At 46.0% G+C, this 15719-nt stretch overlaps 1 protein-coding gene across 1 annotated transcript in view; it reads right to left on the bottom strand.

Annotated features, from left to right (window-relative positions):
* Positions 1-15719, bottom strand: part of arhgef17 (Rho guanine nucleotide exchange factor (GEF) 17) — a 458392-nt gene that overhangs the window by 56562 nt on the left and 386111 nt on the right. Inside the window, 3 exon segments of the mRNA XM_080197536.1 lie at positions 5097-5206; positions 6043-6093; positions 6766-6960. Of these exon segments, the coding sequence (XP_080053662.1) occupies positions 5097-5206; positions 6043-6093; positions 6766-6960 (356 nt within the window).

Below are 15719 nucleotides of genomic sequence, written 5' to 3'. Positions count from 1 at the left end.
GCAGGTCTGACAGCATCTGTGGGGAGAGAATAGAACCAACTTAGATGACCCTTCATCAGAGCGAAAAGTGGAACTGATTACCAGAGGGAGTGGATGAAGTGATAGTACAGATGCATCTAAGGGCAACTTAGATGAGGAAGAAGGATTAGGGGGTTATTGCTGATACAGTGATACTGAAAATGATTGCAGTATTAAGACCAGCTTGGACTGATTTGGTCAAATGTTTCTGTACCAAGTATCCTATAAGAACATAAGAACATAAGAAATAGGAGCAGGAGTAGGCCATCTGGCCCTTCGAGCCTGCCCCGCCATTCAATAAGATCATGGCTGATCTGTCGTGGCTCAGTTCCACTTTCCCGCCCTCTCCCCATAACCCTTAATCCCCTCTCTTATCAAAAACCCATCAACCCGCTTCTTAAAAATATTTAGCGAGGCAGCCTCCACCACTTCAACGGGCAGAGAATTCCAGAGATTCACCACCCTTTGAGTGAAGAAGTTCCTCCTAACTCCGTTCTGAACCGCCCCCCCTTTATCTTGAGGCTGTGCCCCCTAGTCCTACTGTCTTTTTTGAGCGGGAAGAGTCTTTCCACCTCTATCCTATCCATCCCATTCATCATCTTATACGTCTCAATGAGATCTCCCCTCATTCTTCTAAACTCTAACGAGTACAAGCCTAGTTTATTCAGCCTCTCCTCATAGCTCAACCCCCTCAACTCCGGTATCAGCCTAGTAAACCTCCTCTGCACTCCCTCCAAGGCCAAAATATCCTTGCGCAGGTGCGGCGCCCAAAACTGCACACAGTACTCCAGCTGCGGCCTCACCAATGCCCTATACAGCTGCAGCAAGACCTCCCTACTTTTATATTCAATCCCCTTCGCTATGAAGGCCAGCATCCCATTCGCCTTCCTGACCACCTGCTGCACCTGCAGGCTGGGTTTTTGCGACTCATGCACAAGGACCCCGAGGTCCCTCTGCACCGTCGCCTGCTGCAGTTTTTCGCCCCGTAAGTAATAGTCCTTCCTACCATTCTTCCTACCAAAGTGGACCACCTCACACTTGCCAACATTAAATTCCATTTGCCATTTCCTGGCCCATTCGCCCAGCCTATCTAGATCCTTCTGCAGACTCTCCACACCCTCCGCACAATTTGCCTTTCCCCCAATCTTGGTGTCATCAGCAAATTTCGACACCCTACACTCGGTTCCCTCCTCCAGATCATCTATATAAATGGTAAATAGCTGAGGCCCCAGCACCGACCCCTGGGGCACCCCACTAGTCACCAACCGCCAATCCGAATAGCACCCATTGACCCCCACTCTCTGCCTCCTATTTGACAACCAATCCTCTATCCACGCTAACACCCTACCCCCAACTCCATGTCCTCTGACCTTCTGCAGTAACCTCTTGTGAGGTACCTTATCAAACGCCTTCTGAAAATCCAGAAAGACCACATCCACCGGCTCTCCTCTATCCACCGCCCTAGACACATCCTCATAGAACTCCAGTAAATTTGTCAGACACGACTTCCCTTTAATGAAACCGTGTTGCGTCTGCCCTATCAAGCAATTCCCTTCAAGATGCCTCGCAATTTCCTCCTTAATGACGGATTCTAACATTTTACCTACCACAGACGTTAAACTAACCGGCCTGTAATTCCCCGCCTTTTGCCTGGCACCCTTCTTAAACAACGGCGTAACATTAGCCGTTTTCCAATCCTCCGGCACTTCCCCGGAATCCAGCGACGTCTGGAAAATAACCACCAAGGCATCCACTATCACCTCCGCCATTTCTTTCAGAACCCTCGGATGCATTCCATCCGGTCCTGGGGACTTGTCCACAATCAGCCCCTCCAGTCTGTCGCGCACCACCTCTCTAGTAACAGTAATGTCATTAAGACCCTCCAGTCCTACCACCTTTCCATCGCTAACACCCGGCAAATTATTCACGTCCTCCTCCGTGAAGACAGAAACAAAAAAGTTATTCAAGACCTTAGCCATATCCCCATCCCCTACCACTAGGTCCCCTTTCTCATCCGCTAAGGGACCAACGTTCACCCTAGCCAGCCTCTTCCTTTTTATATATTTATAAAAACTCTTGCTATCCTTTTTTATATTAAGCGCTAGCCCAGCTTCATAGCTTCTTCTACCCTCCTTTATCAACTTTTTTGTCAATCTTTGTTGACATTTAAACCTTTCCCAATCCTCTTCTCGCCCACTGCTCTTAGCTACTCTAAATTCCTCCGCTTTTAATTTAACACTTTCCTTCACCTCCTTCGTTATCCACGGCTTATTACCTCTCTTCCTACTGTCCTTTTTAACCATCGGAATAAATTTCTGCTGAGCACCAAGAAAGATCTCCTTAAAGATCCTCCACTGCTCCTCAGCAGACCTACCTTCCAACGCGCTCCCCCAGTCCACATTCGCCAATTCTTCTCTCATCCTACCATACTCCCCTCTATTCAAACAAAGGACACATGTCCGGGAACCCACTTTCTCCTCCTCCATCTGCAACAGAAACTCCACCATACAATGATCACTCTCTCCAAGAGGATCCTTCACCTCAAGGTCCCTAATTCTACCCGCCTCATTACATAGCACCAGATCCAAGATAGCTCGCTCCCTCGTCGGCTCCAACACACACTGTTCCAGGAAACTATCCCGGCAGCATTCCAAGAACTCCTCCTCGAGCCCACCTCGTCCAACATGGGTCGACCAATCAATATGCAGATTGAAATCCCCCATAACTACTGCCGTCCCATTCCTGCACGCCGCACTTATTTGCGCGTTAACAGCCCGCCCCACCTCCAGATCATTATTCGGGGGCCTATAGACGACACCCACCAGCGTCTTCCTCCCTTTGCTGTTCCTAATCTCCACCCACAACGATTCCACTTTCTGCTCTTTGGCTCCGATATCATCCCTTGCTACCACCTTGATGCTGTCCTTAATCAGCAGAGCTACGCCACCCCCTCTTTCCTCCTGCCTATCCTTCCTAAACACTTGATAGCCCTGTACATTCATCTCCCAGTCCCTGTCACCTTGCAGCCACGTCTCTGTAATGGCCACCAGATCGTATCCATTTGTGTCGATCTGCGCCACCAGCTCATCCACTTTATTCCGAATGCTTCGTGCATTCAGATAAAGCGCTTTCATCCCAGCCTTCTTCTGGACCCTATTTGCCGTAACGCCACCACTTGGGACATCCTCAGCCTCCTCCCTTACCTGTACCCTATCCTTAACTGTAGACCTCCTAACATCACCTACCCTCGCACCCTCCCCCCCCCTAATTAGTTTAAAGCCCTGTCTACAGTCCTCTTTACTCGATTCGCCAGCACTCTGGTCCCAGCACGATTCAGACCAACCCCATCCCGCCCGAACAAGTCCCACCTACCCCAATACTGGTGCCAATGCCCCATAAATTCGATCCCATTCCTCCCACACCAATCTCTGAGCCACCCATTCACTTCCTTTATCCTGTCAACCCTACACCCGTCTTCACTCGGTTCAGGCAGTAGCCCAGAGAAGACCACCTTGTCGGTTCTACTTTTTAATTCCATTCCCAGCTTCTCATACTCCCTCCCCAGATCCTCAGTCCGCACTTTGCCTACGTCGCTGGCACCCACATGTACCACCACAACTGGGTTCTCACCCTCCCACTCCAGATTCCTCTGCAGCCCAGCTGCGACATCCTGTACCCGAGCACCAGGCAGACAACACTGCAGTAAGTGCAGGTTGCTGGAGGAGCTCCAGCTCAAGGTGGATGAGCTGGCCTCTGAGCTACAGACACTGAGGCTCATCAGGGGGAGAGAGGGTGTCATTGTCAATGGGGTGCAAGTGACATCCACCCCCCCTAGACTGTCTAAATCTAAGGGTCAGGAACAAAAGGGGGCTGCTGGGAGGAGGAAGGGGGGTGAGGAGCGGAGGCCTCAGCCTCTTAATCTGCATAACAGGTTTGAGGTTCTTGCTTCCAGTCTGGAAGAGGACGAGGCAGGTGAGGTTGGTGAGCAAACTGCACACGGTACAGTGATGCAGCAGGACATAGGCAAAGAGAAGGGGAAAAGGAACGTAGTAGTGATTGGAGATAGTGGGGTGAAGGGTATTGACACTGTCCTTTGTCACAATGACAAAGTGCACAGAAGGGTGTGTTGCAATATAATCTAATGGAACTCGGTGCTATAATAGGCTTGGGTTGAAATTCTCCCACCTCGCCCACCGCGGGAACTGTAGCAGGTGAGAAAGAAAATTCTGCAGATAATTTAACAGTCCGTTGAATTTGAGTGGAAATTTGCGATCTCAGGGCACGTGTGGCTGGAGAATCCTGCCCCTATATTTGTGGCATTAGTTTTATGCCTCAATTGACTTTGGTAAAGCAGCAAAAGTTAAAATGCGTCCTGCTGCCTTGGTAAAGCAGCCAACATAATCAAGGACCCCACACACCCCGGGCATTCTCCCTCCCACCTTCTTCCATCAGGAAAAAGATACAAAAGACTGAGGTCACGTACCAACTGACTCAAGAACAGCTTCTTCCCTGCTGTTGTCAGACTTTTGAATGGACCTATATTAAGTTGATCTTTCTCTACACCCTAGCTATGACTGTAACACTACATTCTGCACCCTCTCCTTTCCTTCTCTGTGAACGGGCAGCACAGTGGCACAGTGATTAGCACTGCTGCCTCACAGTGTCAGGGACTCTGATTAAATTCTGGCCTCGACTCAATGTCTGTGTGGAGTTTGCACTTTCTCCCCATGACTGCATTAGTTTCCCCCGGGTGCTCTGGTTTCCTCCCACATTCCAAAAGTGAGAGGGTTTGGTTGATCGGGCATGATAAATTGCCCTTTAATGTTAGGGGGATCAGGAGAGTAAATAGCTGGGATTATGGGGATTGGACAGTACCTGGGTGGGATTGTTGTCGGTGCAGGCTCAATGGGCCAAATGGCCTCCTTCTGCACTGCAGATTCTATGAACAGTATGCTTTGTCTGCTCGTGCAAGAAACAATACTTTCCACTGTATCCCAATACATGTGACAATAATAAATCAAAGCAAGTCACGTAGCTTAGAGGTAAGCATTCCTACTCAAGAGAGGCTGCATACTCACAAGCTCATAGAACTCCGCCGCAGGGAACCTGTCTTACGTTTCAAAGTAGTGCAAATCAAAAGATCTGTAAACAGAAAGAGCGAGCGTTCCTTCTTGCTGCTTACGGTTTTCTGTGCACAAAAAAAGGGAACCTCTCAGCATGACGAATAAGCAGATTTTGACATCATGCTTTAGATGACGAAAGTTGTGATGAAATTGAATAAAGCAATCTGTTAATATCTTTAAATTTAAAATTTACATCTTGTAAAATTGCACTTGGCACATCAGATGTACAAATTTCAAGCATCATTTCAAACAATTTACAAGTTCAAACGTATCCCAATGCAGTCTTCTTTTTTATACGGTGTATTTACAAGCACTCATCACAGAAGATGACTTACTCCACTGTTTCCCTTTACTTTCTTAGACACAAATGTCCGTCAAATACTTATTTTCAGGTGTCCATTTTTGAAGAAACAGATATATGATAAATGTTGATAATGGAGTATATCTGTGCATTTGGTGTTGCCAGATTCTTTGCTTGCTTTCCTACTCCTACCCGCGCCCTCCCCATGTTCTTTCCCCTCACCCCCTGGTGCATTCTCCTCAACTGCAACATTGATATCGCAAAGAGATAGTGCTCTCATCCTTAAAGAATCTTTGACCTAAGTGCTAAAGATATGGACATCAGCGAAAGATGCCCACTGCATTGTTGTTGTGCAGGTGGGTGAATCTGGCTGACTGATTGGTGATTCAGTGGGAAAGAATCAAGAAGATACCCATAAAGATATACACCAGTTTGACCATCATTTCCCTTCTTCATTACTCTCGGCATATACCTCCTTCCACTCCAAGGTGGGCCTAATGGGTTTACTCTCTCACGACAAGATCAATCTCACTGAAGGCCATTTCCTTCAGCTGTTCCTTGTGTTAAGGCTTTTAAAAGCAAGAATTGCAAAGTTCTTACCACTTCAGTCACCATCTCCTGCCTTAAGAATTTTCTGTGAGGAACCAGGAGCTGCAGAATAAGGTCAGAAAGTGCCAGTGAGATAAAGTGATCAGCCACTGTGATAAAGTGATATAATAATTACAAGACAAAGTTCTCAGTTCATTGTCTTTCTGAAGAGGTCAGGGCAAAGTAGAAATGGAACCAGGAGTCAGCCAGTCAGTTCTCAGTGAAGGTAAGGCTGTTATGTATCTTAACTCCACCTGTCCGACTTGCTTTGACATCCCTTAGCTAATACCTAGCAATCTCCAATTTCAAGCTATTAACGCAGCCAGCATCTATTGCTTTTTGAGGGAGAAAGTTCCACAATTTTACCAATCTTTGGGTGACATACCGTTCTTCATTTCTCCCCTAATCAGTTCAGCCGACGCTCTCTAGACACAGCACAGCAGTGGCTGGAAGAGGTTCTACAGACAAGCCTGAGATTAAGGGCAGAGTTTTCCTGTACCACTCGCCACGGGTTATGGGAATAGAGCCTGGGTGGGATTGTGGTCGGTGCAGACTCGATGGGCCAAATGGCCTCCTGCACTGTTGATTCTATAATTCTATGTCCAGGACTGAAAGAAGGAAACCTTACTTCATATACTTTACGTAGATCGGAAAATACTGTGAAACATTCATGACCCATAGCCTTGCTAAACATGAATGTGGCTCACAGTTTGTGGCCATTTATAATAGTTGTACCTCTTCATGGATCCGCACATCCATCATGCCTTCTATGTGGGACTCTATCTCTTGCAGGATGCGAGCTTCTTTCTCCGCCTCCTCTGCATTCTTCTTTCCCTTGTTTATCCTCTCGGCGAGCAACTTAATGTAACGTTGTGCTGCGAGCAGGCACGGGTGATCCGGGTGATCATCAGGTGTGTGCTTCAGCAGGTCCTGCCAAGCACAAAACAACATTAGTTCACTGGTTAAGAGCTGAAGTGGCCAGCGTCTTCCTCATGTAGCTGGACGGACCTCAGCCCAACAGCTTCAGCAATATCTTTTCTGGCAAACGCCTGAATACTGCCAACGATGGTTGCTGTGAGGGGAGAAGGGGTATTACAACAGCAAAGAGAGTATTGCTGGTCCTTGAACAACAGTCAATGATTCGTAAAGCAATATAATGATGAAGGTGAATGAGGGAAGTTAACATTAGTGAATGAATAATCAATGCATGCAGAAATTTAAGTTTATTTATTTAGTGTCACAAGGAGACTTACATTAACACTGCAATGAAGTTACTGTGAAAATCCCACACTCCGGTGCCTATTCAAGTACGCTGAGGGAGAATTTAGCATGGCCAATACATCTAACCCGCACATCTTTGGACTGTGGTAGGAAACCAGAGCACCCAAAGGAAACCCACGCAGGCACAGGGAGAAAGTGCAAGCTCCACACAGACAGTGACCCAAGGTCAGAATTGAACCTGGGACCTTGGCACTGTGAGGCAGCACTGCTAACTAATCACTGTGACATCTTGCATCCGCTAGTCAAAATGTGGAATACATTACAAACAGGTTGGGGATTTTGTCACCAACATTTGCTGACACTAATTCTAACTAAGACTGGCAGGAATCTGAATGAGGGAATTTCAGAGTTCAGAACACCTTCCTCCTGGACTTGATTTGGGATTGAGGTATACACAATGGAATTGAACTCCCCAGTTTATTCACATGCTTCAAATGTGCGACATTGTATTGTTCTGCAACTCCTTTCTCTTTGGGTGCTTATGTGATTCTCTTTTAAGAGCTGCAGTTGAATCTGCCTCCACCACACTCTTAGGTTGTGCATTCCAGAGACCAGCCGCTGCTTTGTAAGAAATGCTGCCTTTGGTTACCCACCTTCAATCAGTGGCCTCTGATTTTCCATCCTTACATGAATGGAAAGAGCTTCTATCAACTCTGCCTAGGCCCTTGAACACGGCTATCAAATCTTCTCTCAATCTTCCTACAGTGCAGAAGGTGGCCATTTAGCCCATTGGGTCTGCACCGATCCCCAACAGAGCCCTTTACCCAGGTCTTTTCCTCCTGCCTTATCCCCATAACCTCACATTATTTTCATGGCTAATCCATCTGACCTACACATTTTGGGGTTTTTTTTAACCATGGCCAATGCACCTAACCTGCACCTAATCTTTGGACTGTGGGAGGAAACCAGAGCACCCGGAGGAAACCCATTTTTTTTTCTCTTTTTATTTCACAACTTCTCCAAACTATCCACGTAACTGAAGATTCTCACCCACCCTCTCAAAAGCCTTCACATCCTTCTGAAAATGTGATGCCTGGAATTTCAGACCTACTACAGTTGAGGTTAACCCAGTGGTTTATAAAGGTCTGTCAATACAGGTCACAGATATAGGTTATGAGATGGTAGATTTAATACTGAGATGAGGAGGAACTTCTTCTCACAGAAGGTGGTGAATTTGCAGAATTTGCTGTGCCATAGCGCACTGGATTCTGAATCATTGAATGGTTTCAAGAAAGAGATAGATATATTTCTAATAAAAAAGGGGATAAGGAGGAATGGGGAACAGCTGGGGAGGTGGATTTGAGACTAGGAAGAGATCAGCCATGGTTTGATTGAAGGTGGAGCAGACTTGAAGGGCTGAATTTGCCTACCTCTGCTCCGAATTCCCATGTTCCGATAACTTCCTTGCTTTTGTGCTCGATTTCTCCATTATAGACCCGAGGATTCCTTTGAGGGCGGCACAGTGGCACAGTGGTTAGCACTGCTGCCTCACAGTGTCAGGGACCCAGGTTCAATTCTGGCTTTGGGTTACATTGTGCCTGGAGTTTGCACATTCTCCCCATGTCTGCATGGGTTTCCTTCCACACTCCAAAGATGTGCGGGTTAGGCTGATTGACCATGTTAAAATTGATCCTAGTGTCAAGGAATTGGCAGGGTAAATACGTGAGGTTACAGGAATAGGACGATGGTCAGTGCAGACTTGATCGGTCAAATGGCCTCCATTCTATGGTTCTAAACCACCTGCCCTGCTATGTTCAATGATTTATGTACATAAAGTCCACTGATCTCTCTGTTCTTGCACTCTGACTTGTACCTTTACTTCATATTGGCTGTGCTCATTGGCGTCCAACTGTTCTAATGTTACTTGTTCTGCTGTTCCTTTAACACACAGCGCCTATAGGCCTCCACTGTTTTTGCAGGGCTCTCTCTCTCTCTCTCCGCTACACCTTTTATCGCCAGTTTGTTCTGAGGCTGCCCACTGTTTTCTACCTCTCTCTCTCGCTGTGGCTCCTTTTATCTTTGCTGTCCTCTCACTATTCTCTCTCTCTTCTTGCTTTTTTTTTCTCTCTGTTTTGTGCTCTCAGGCCTCCCACAGTTCTTCGAGCACTCTTTCTCTCTCTGCTGCTCATTTCATTTCTACTGTGCTCACAGACCTCGCGGTGTGTTCTCATTACGCTGTCTGCTGTTTCCCCCTGCTGTACCCACAGGCTCTCTCACTGCTTTTCTTCTCTCTCTCTCCACTTTGCTTCTGAGACTCCCCCAGTTCTCCTGATTGAAATGTGTGTCTCACAGCTTCATTGTCATTGAAATTGTGTTGTTGCAGGTATTTTCTTTGTGCCAAATTCTTGCACGCTAATTGAGACACATCTCACATCTGAACTTGTCAGGCCAACAATTTCATTACAACTGAATTCCTTCAAAATGACACCCAGTTACAGACTGATGTTGTCCTATGCCTGGTTGATTAATGTGTCTCTATTGTGATATCGATGCACTGAGTTTGTGCAATTGTACAGAGTGTTGGAGAGGCCTCACTTGGAATTCCACGTACAATGCTGGTCCCTGTGATAACCCCCAGGACTTGTATGGGGAATATCACTGACTGACCTCCCTGTAGGGCTCATTGAATAGGGACTCCCTGGGGATAGGTAATTAATTCACCAGATGGAGCTCGTATACCAAGCCCTGTATAAAGCAGGCCCACGAGTGGGCCCATTATTCCATTGTCCCGGTTTGTGTTCACTACAGGCCAGTGGCTTTTGCTTTACTTTATTTTGTACAATAAAGCACCCTTCCTTTACAGCCGGCTCTTTGAGTTATTACCTAAAAAAGGATATATTAACATTGGAGCCAATCCAAAGGAGATTCACAGAATCACAGAATAATACAGTGCAGAAGAGGGCATTCTGCCCATCGAGTCTGCACCAACGCATGAAAGCCTGACCTGCCCACCTAATCCCATTTGCTAGCACTTGGCCCATAGCCTTGAATGGTATGGCCAAGTACACATCCAGATACTTTTTAAAGGATGTGAGGCATCCCAACTCCACCACCTTGCCAGGCAGCACATTCCAGACGATCACCACCCTCTGGGTAAATACGTTTTTCCTCAAAACCCCCCTAAACCTCCCGCCCGTCACTTTTAACTTGTGTCCCCTCGTACCTGACCCTTCAACGAAGGGGAACGGCTGCTCCCTATCCACTCTGTCCATGCCCCTCATAATCTTGCACACCTCGATCAGGTCGCCCCTCAGTCTTCTCTGCTCCAACAAAAAGAACCCAAGCCCATCCAACCTCTCGTCATAATTTAAACGTTCCATCCCAGGCAACATCCAGGTGAATCTCCTTTGCACCTCTTCCAGTGAGTTCACATCCTTCCTACAATGTGGCAACAAGAACCACACACAGTACTCCAGCTGTGGTCTCACCAAAGTTCTATCCAACTCCATCATGACCTCTCTGCTTTTGTAATCTATTTCCTGAATGATAAAAGTGAGTGTGCTATCTGCCTTTGCCACAACTCCATTCACTTGCCTTTCCGCCTTCAGAGATCTATGGACAAATACGCTGAGGTTCCTTTGTTCTTCGGAACTTCCCACTGTAGATTCAATGTAGATTCACCAGTCTAACTCCTGCGATGGGAGGCTTGTCCTACCAAGAGAGACTAAATAGTCTGGGTCTGTATTTCTTGGAGTTTAGGAGAGTAAGGGGTGACATTATTCCAACATATAAGATCTTGAGGAAGCTTGATAGGGTAGATGGTGAGATGTTTAACTGGGGGGTGAGTCTCAAACAAGGAGACGTAGCTACAGGATAAAGAGCTGGTCGTTTAACACTGAGGTATGTCGAAATATCTTCTCACAGAGGGTGGAATTCTCTGCCCTAAAGGGTGGTGGAGGCTGGGTCACTGAAAGTATTTAAATTGGAGGTGGATAAATATTTGCTAGATTGAGGAATAGAGGGCTGTGGGGAAATGGCACAGAAAAGAAGGTGAGGCCGGGATGGGCTAGCCATGATCATATTGGAGGTGGGGCAGGTTTGAAGGGCTTAGTGGTCTCCACCTGCTTGTATTTCTTGTGTTGTGTTCTTGTGAAAGTTCACAAAGTGATCTCCGACTTTGGCCAATAAAGAGTAATAATAGTCAGTCTTGCAGTTATAGGCTGGGAAGTAGAGGAAGGAAGTTGACCTGAGTTTTTGGATTGCTGTTGAAAGACAGAATATAGGAACATGTAATATTAGACTCATCTGTGATTTGTGTCACATCTGAGCAGCCCGGAAGGGCAAGTTCTTCAAGTCTGTAAAGGGTTAAGATCAGAAGACATACATGACACTGATGTCGTAATGATGTCAGATCATGTGACTAAGGGGTAAGAGCAGCTCCAACCTTGTGTCGAGGTCCAAGTGTGTAAATGCTTGCTGTAAATGAAGAATAATGGTTTCGAGAAACTGCAGACTGGACTTGGGAGAATAGACAACCCTCAAACCACCCATTTAGACTCTGGCCACACAACAAAACAAGACTCACACTTGTTATTTCGGTAACAGAGCATTGGGACTTCCAGCCCCGAGGAACTGGACTCCCAGGGGAATTGTCCCCTTCAGGTGAACCCGGCCAAAATATTGGATGCCTGCTTTGGCGGGGGACATACAAATAAAGAGAAACTATTCTGAAACTGTGGTGAAATATTTGTTAGTGAGCTAAGGGAAAGAAGGAAACATGATTTATCACACTTGTAGATGTTCAGTATTGGCTATTTGTGGCCAAGTAGGATTGCTGTCTCTCTTGCTGGCTTCAGTAGAGAGAAGAGTGTCCGTAGCCCATATTTCACTGGTATTTAACTTGGCTGCCTACATGGGTCCTGACTTGGACAACCATCAAGGTCAGAACCCAGCATTATAATCGTGCAGTCTTCGATAGTCCTCGGCCTCTGTTTACACAGCCTTACCTTCATAAAGTTTTTATATATCTAATTGCAAAGGAGAATTAACACTAGGTTTATTTAAATTTCTAAATTTGCCTGAGGTTGCTTCTCGTACCCTGCAATAAAATAAGTTGTTTGTTTTACAGTGAAGAACACTCACAGGGGCTCAGATGGTTTTACGAGGAGGATGGAATGTGTTTTGTAAAACAATAACGGACAGTTAGTCTTTGATAAATGTATTATCGTGGGTTTTATCACAGTTCCTAAATAATCTGCTATCTTCTTTTATGACTATCTTTATTCAAAACTGACTCGGCCCATGTTCCCCAATGTCCTGGCCAATTCTTACATCTCAGCCAACATCACCAAGGAACAGACCACCCGATGATTATCACGTTGATGTTTATGGGATCTGTCTGTGCACAAATTGGCTGGCAGCATGGTGGCACAGTGGTTAGCACTGCTGCCCCACAGCTCCAGAGACCCAGGTTCAATTTCGGCCTTGGAGGACTAAGACCATAAGATACAGGAGCAGAATTAGGCCATTCGGCCCACTGAGCCTGCTCCACTATTCAATCATGGCTGTGTGGAGTTTCCATGTTCTCGTCATGTCTGCGTGGGTTTCCTCCAGGTGCTCCGGTTTCTCCCGCAGTCCAAAGATGTGCATGTTAGGTGGATTAGTGGGGTAAATATATGGGGTTACTCAGGTAGGGCCTGGGTGGGATGCTGTATCGGAGAGTCGGTGCAAATTCAATGGGCCGAATGGCCTCCTTCTGCACTGTATGGATTCTATGATTCTACAAAAGCATTTAACTGACTGCAAAGCATTTTGGGACATCCTGAAGTTGGGAAAAGTGCTATATAAACCCAAGTTTTCGCAACTTTCTGGAGAAGTTAAGCATATAAGGGACAAGAAAAAATTGGTCTTTTTTTATTAGTTAGAAAGCCACTTGATTTATGTTGTTCTTAATCCCAATTTAGTGAGGCCATTGTATTGTAGTATTGTTGCTGGACTTGTAATCCAAAGACTGTGGTTAATGCTCTGTGGTACAGGGTTCAAATCCCAAAATGGCAGATGGTGCAACCTGAATTCAACAAAAATCTGGAATTAGAAGTCTACTGATGACCATGAAACCATGGTCGTAAGAACGCATCACGTTCATTAGTGTCCTTTGGGGAAGGAAATCTGCCATCCTTACCCAGTCTGGCCTACACGTGACTCTCACCTGCACTCTGGAATGGTTGAGCAAACCACTCAGTTCAGGGGCAACTAGGGAAGAGCAATAAACACCAACAATGCTCACATCCCAAGAAGGAATTAAAAAAAAAGGTAAATACTTGATCGTGGATTAAAATATTGTGGAATTTGAAGTGGAATCTGTGATTCAGGTTTTCACAATCTTTGGCGCAAGTTTGAAAAACATCAGTCGTCATACTCCCAGGGTGAATTAATCACTACTGGGTGTTTCTGCTAATTACCTCTTTAGGATGACTTTAAAAGCTAAGATGATGATGATTTTGGGCGCAACAACAATTAAGGCTAAGCTTTCAAAGCATTCAAGTCAATTTTTATTGTCAGAATTGTGACTAATGTAACTCCAGATGAGGAGAAAATTGCTTCACGCATTCTTTATGAAGGTGCATTTCAGCAGTTTAAGATCAGGTTACTCAGAGCTGCGGATTGACACTGTGAGGAAGAACTATTTTTTGTGCTAAACCCATTTTTAGCTGTTTTACTCAAACTCCACCAGGTTACAGCTCTTAATGATTTGGATGAGAATATAGAAGGCATGGTTAGTAAGTTTGCAGATGACACTAAGATTGGTGGCTTAGTGGACAGTGAAGAAAGTTATCTCCAATTGCAACGGGATCTTGATCAATTGGGCCAGTGGGCTGACAAATGGCAGATGGAGTTTAATTTAGACAAATGCGAGGTGATGCATTTTGGTAGACTGAACCAGGACAGGACTTACTCAGTCCTGGAGAGAGTTACAGAACAAAGAGATCTAAGGGTACATGTTCATAGCTCCTTGAAAATGGAGTCACAGGTGGACAGATCAGTGGAGTAGGCATTTGGCATGCTTGGTTTCACTGGTCAGAACACTGAATACAGGAGTTGGAATGTCTTGTTGAAGTTGTACAAGACATTGGTAAGGCCACACTTGGAATACTGTATGCAATTCTGGTCACCGTACTCTAGAAAGGATATTATTAAACTAGAGAGAGTGCAAAAAAGATTTACTAGGATGCTACCAGGACTTGATGGATTGCGATATAAGGAGAGGCTGGATAGACAGGGACTTTTTTCTCTGGAACATGGGAGGCTGAGGGGTGATCTTATAGAGGTCTATAAAATAATGAGGGGCACAGATCAGCTAGATAGTTAATATCATTTCCCAAAGACAGGGGAATCTAAAACTAAAGGGCGTACATGTCAGTGAGAGGGGAGAGATACAAAAGTGTCCAGAGGGGCAATTTTTTCACACAGAGGGTGGTGAGTATCTGGAACAAGGTACCAGAGGTAGTAGTAGAGACAGGTATTTTCTTTTAAGAAGCATTTAGATAGTTACCATGGATACGATGGATATAGAGGGATATGGGCCAAATGCGGGCAGTTGGGAATAGCTTAGGGGTTTTTAAAAAGAAAAGGCGGCATGGACAAGTTGGGCCAAAGGGCCTGTTTCCATGCTGTAAACCTCTATGACTCTTAAATATGTAGGAACATTTCTTAAAGCAATGTATTTATAATGACAACAGAATGCTTTGCTGTGTTACCCAAGTTCACAGGATCAAGGCGGATTTTGCACTGGATGGTCATAGAATCCCTAAAGGGCAGGAGGAGGCTATTCGGCCTTTTGAGTTAGCACAGACTCTCCGACAGCACATCTTAACCAGGCCCACACCCTTACCTGTGCCTGTAACCCCACACATTTACTCCACTAATCCCCTTAACCCACGCATCTTTGGACACTAAGGGGCAATTTAGCATGGCCAATTCACCTAACCCACACATCTTTGGACACTGGGAAGAAATCGGAGCACCCGGAGGAAACCCATGCAGAGATGGGGAGAACGTGCGGACTCCACAGTCACCCAAGGCCAGAATCGAACCCAGTGGCTGGTGCTGTGAGGCAGCAATGCAAACCGCTGTGCCACCGTGCCATCCTCAATTGCTACTGACGATCTGCTTTTGTTAGCAAAGTAACCTCAGAATGTGCTGCCATTCTAAATTGTATCCCTGGATCCAACAGGGAGAGCAATTCCCATGAATGCAGAGCTTGGCTTTGTTTATTTGATGAATTACTGGGCTAGCTTTTAAAGGGCTGAGGAGGCCAGGTGAGTCTGGGTTTGGGGAATGACAGGGATGGGTGGGCCACATTCAAGAAGGTTGGGGAAGGGCTTAAGGGGGAAATTTACCTTGAGAGAGCGGGGTGCCTCGGATGGGCCCAGGTTATCTGCAAAGGAGGAGCCTCCTACCACACCCCT

This window comes from Carcharhinus amblyrhynchos, chromosome 10, assembly GCF_965287045.1.
Source record: "Carcharhinus amblyrhynchos chromosome 10, sCarAmb.v2.hapA, whole genome shotgun sequence".
NCBI lineage: Eukaryota > Metazoa > Chordata > Chondrichthyes > Carcharhiniformes > Carcharhinidae > Carcharhinus > Carcharhinus amblyrhynchos.
Note: the sequence above shows the minus strand (reverse complement) of the source record. Positions and strands in the feature narration are given on the sequence as shown.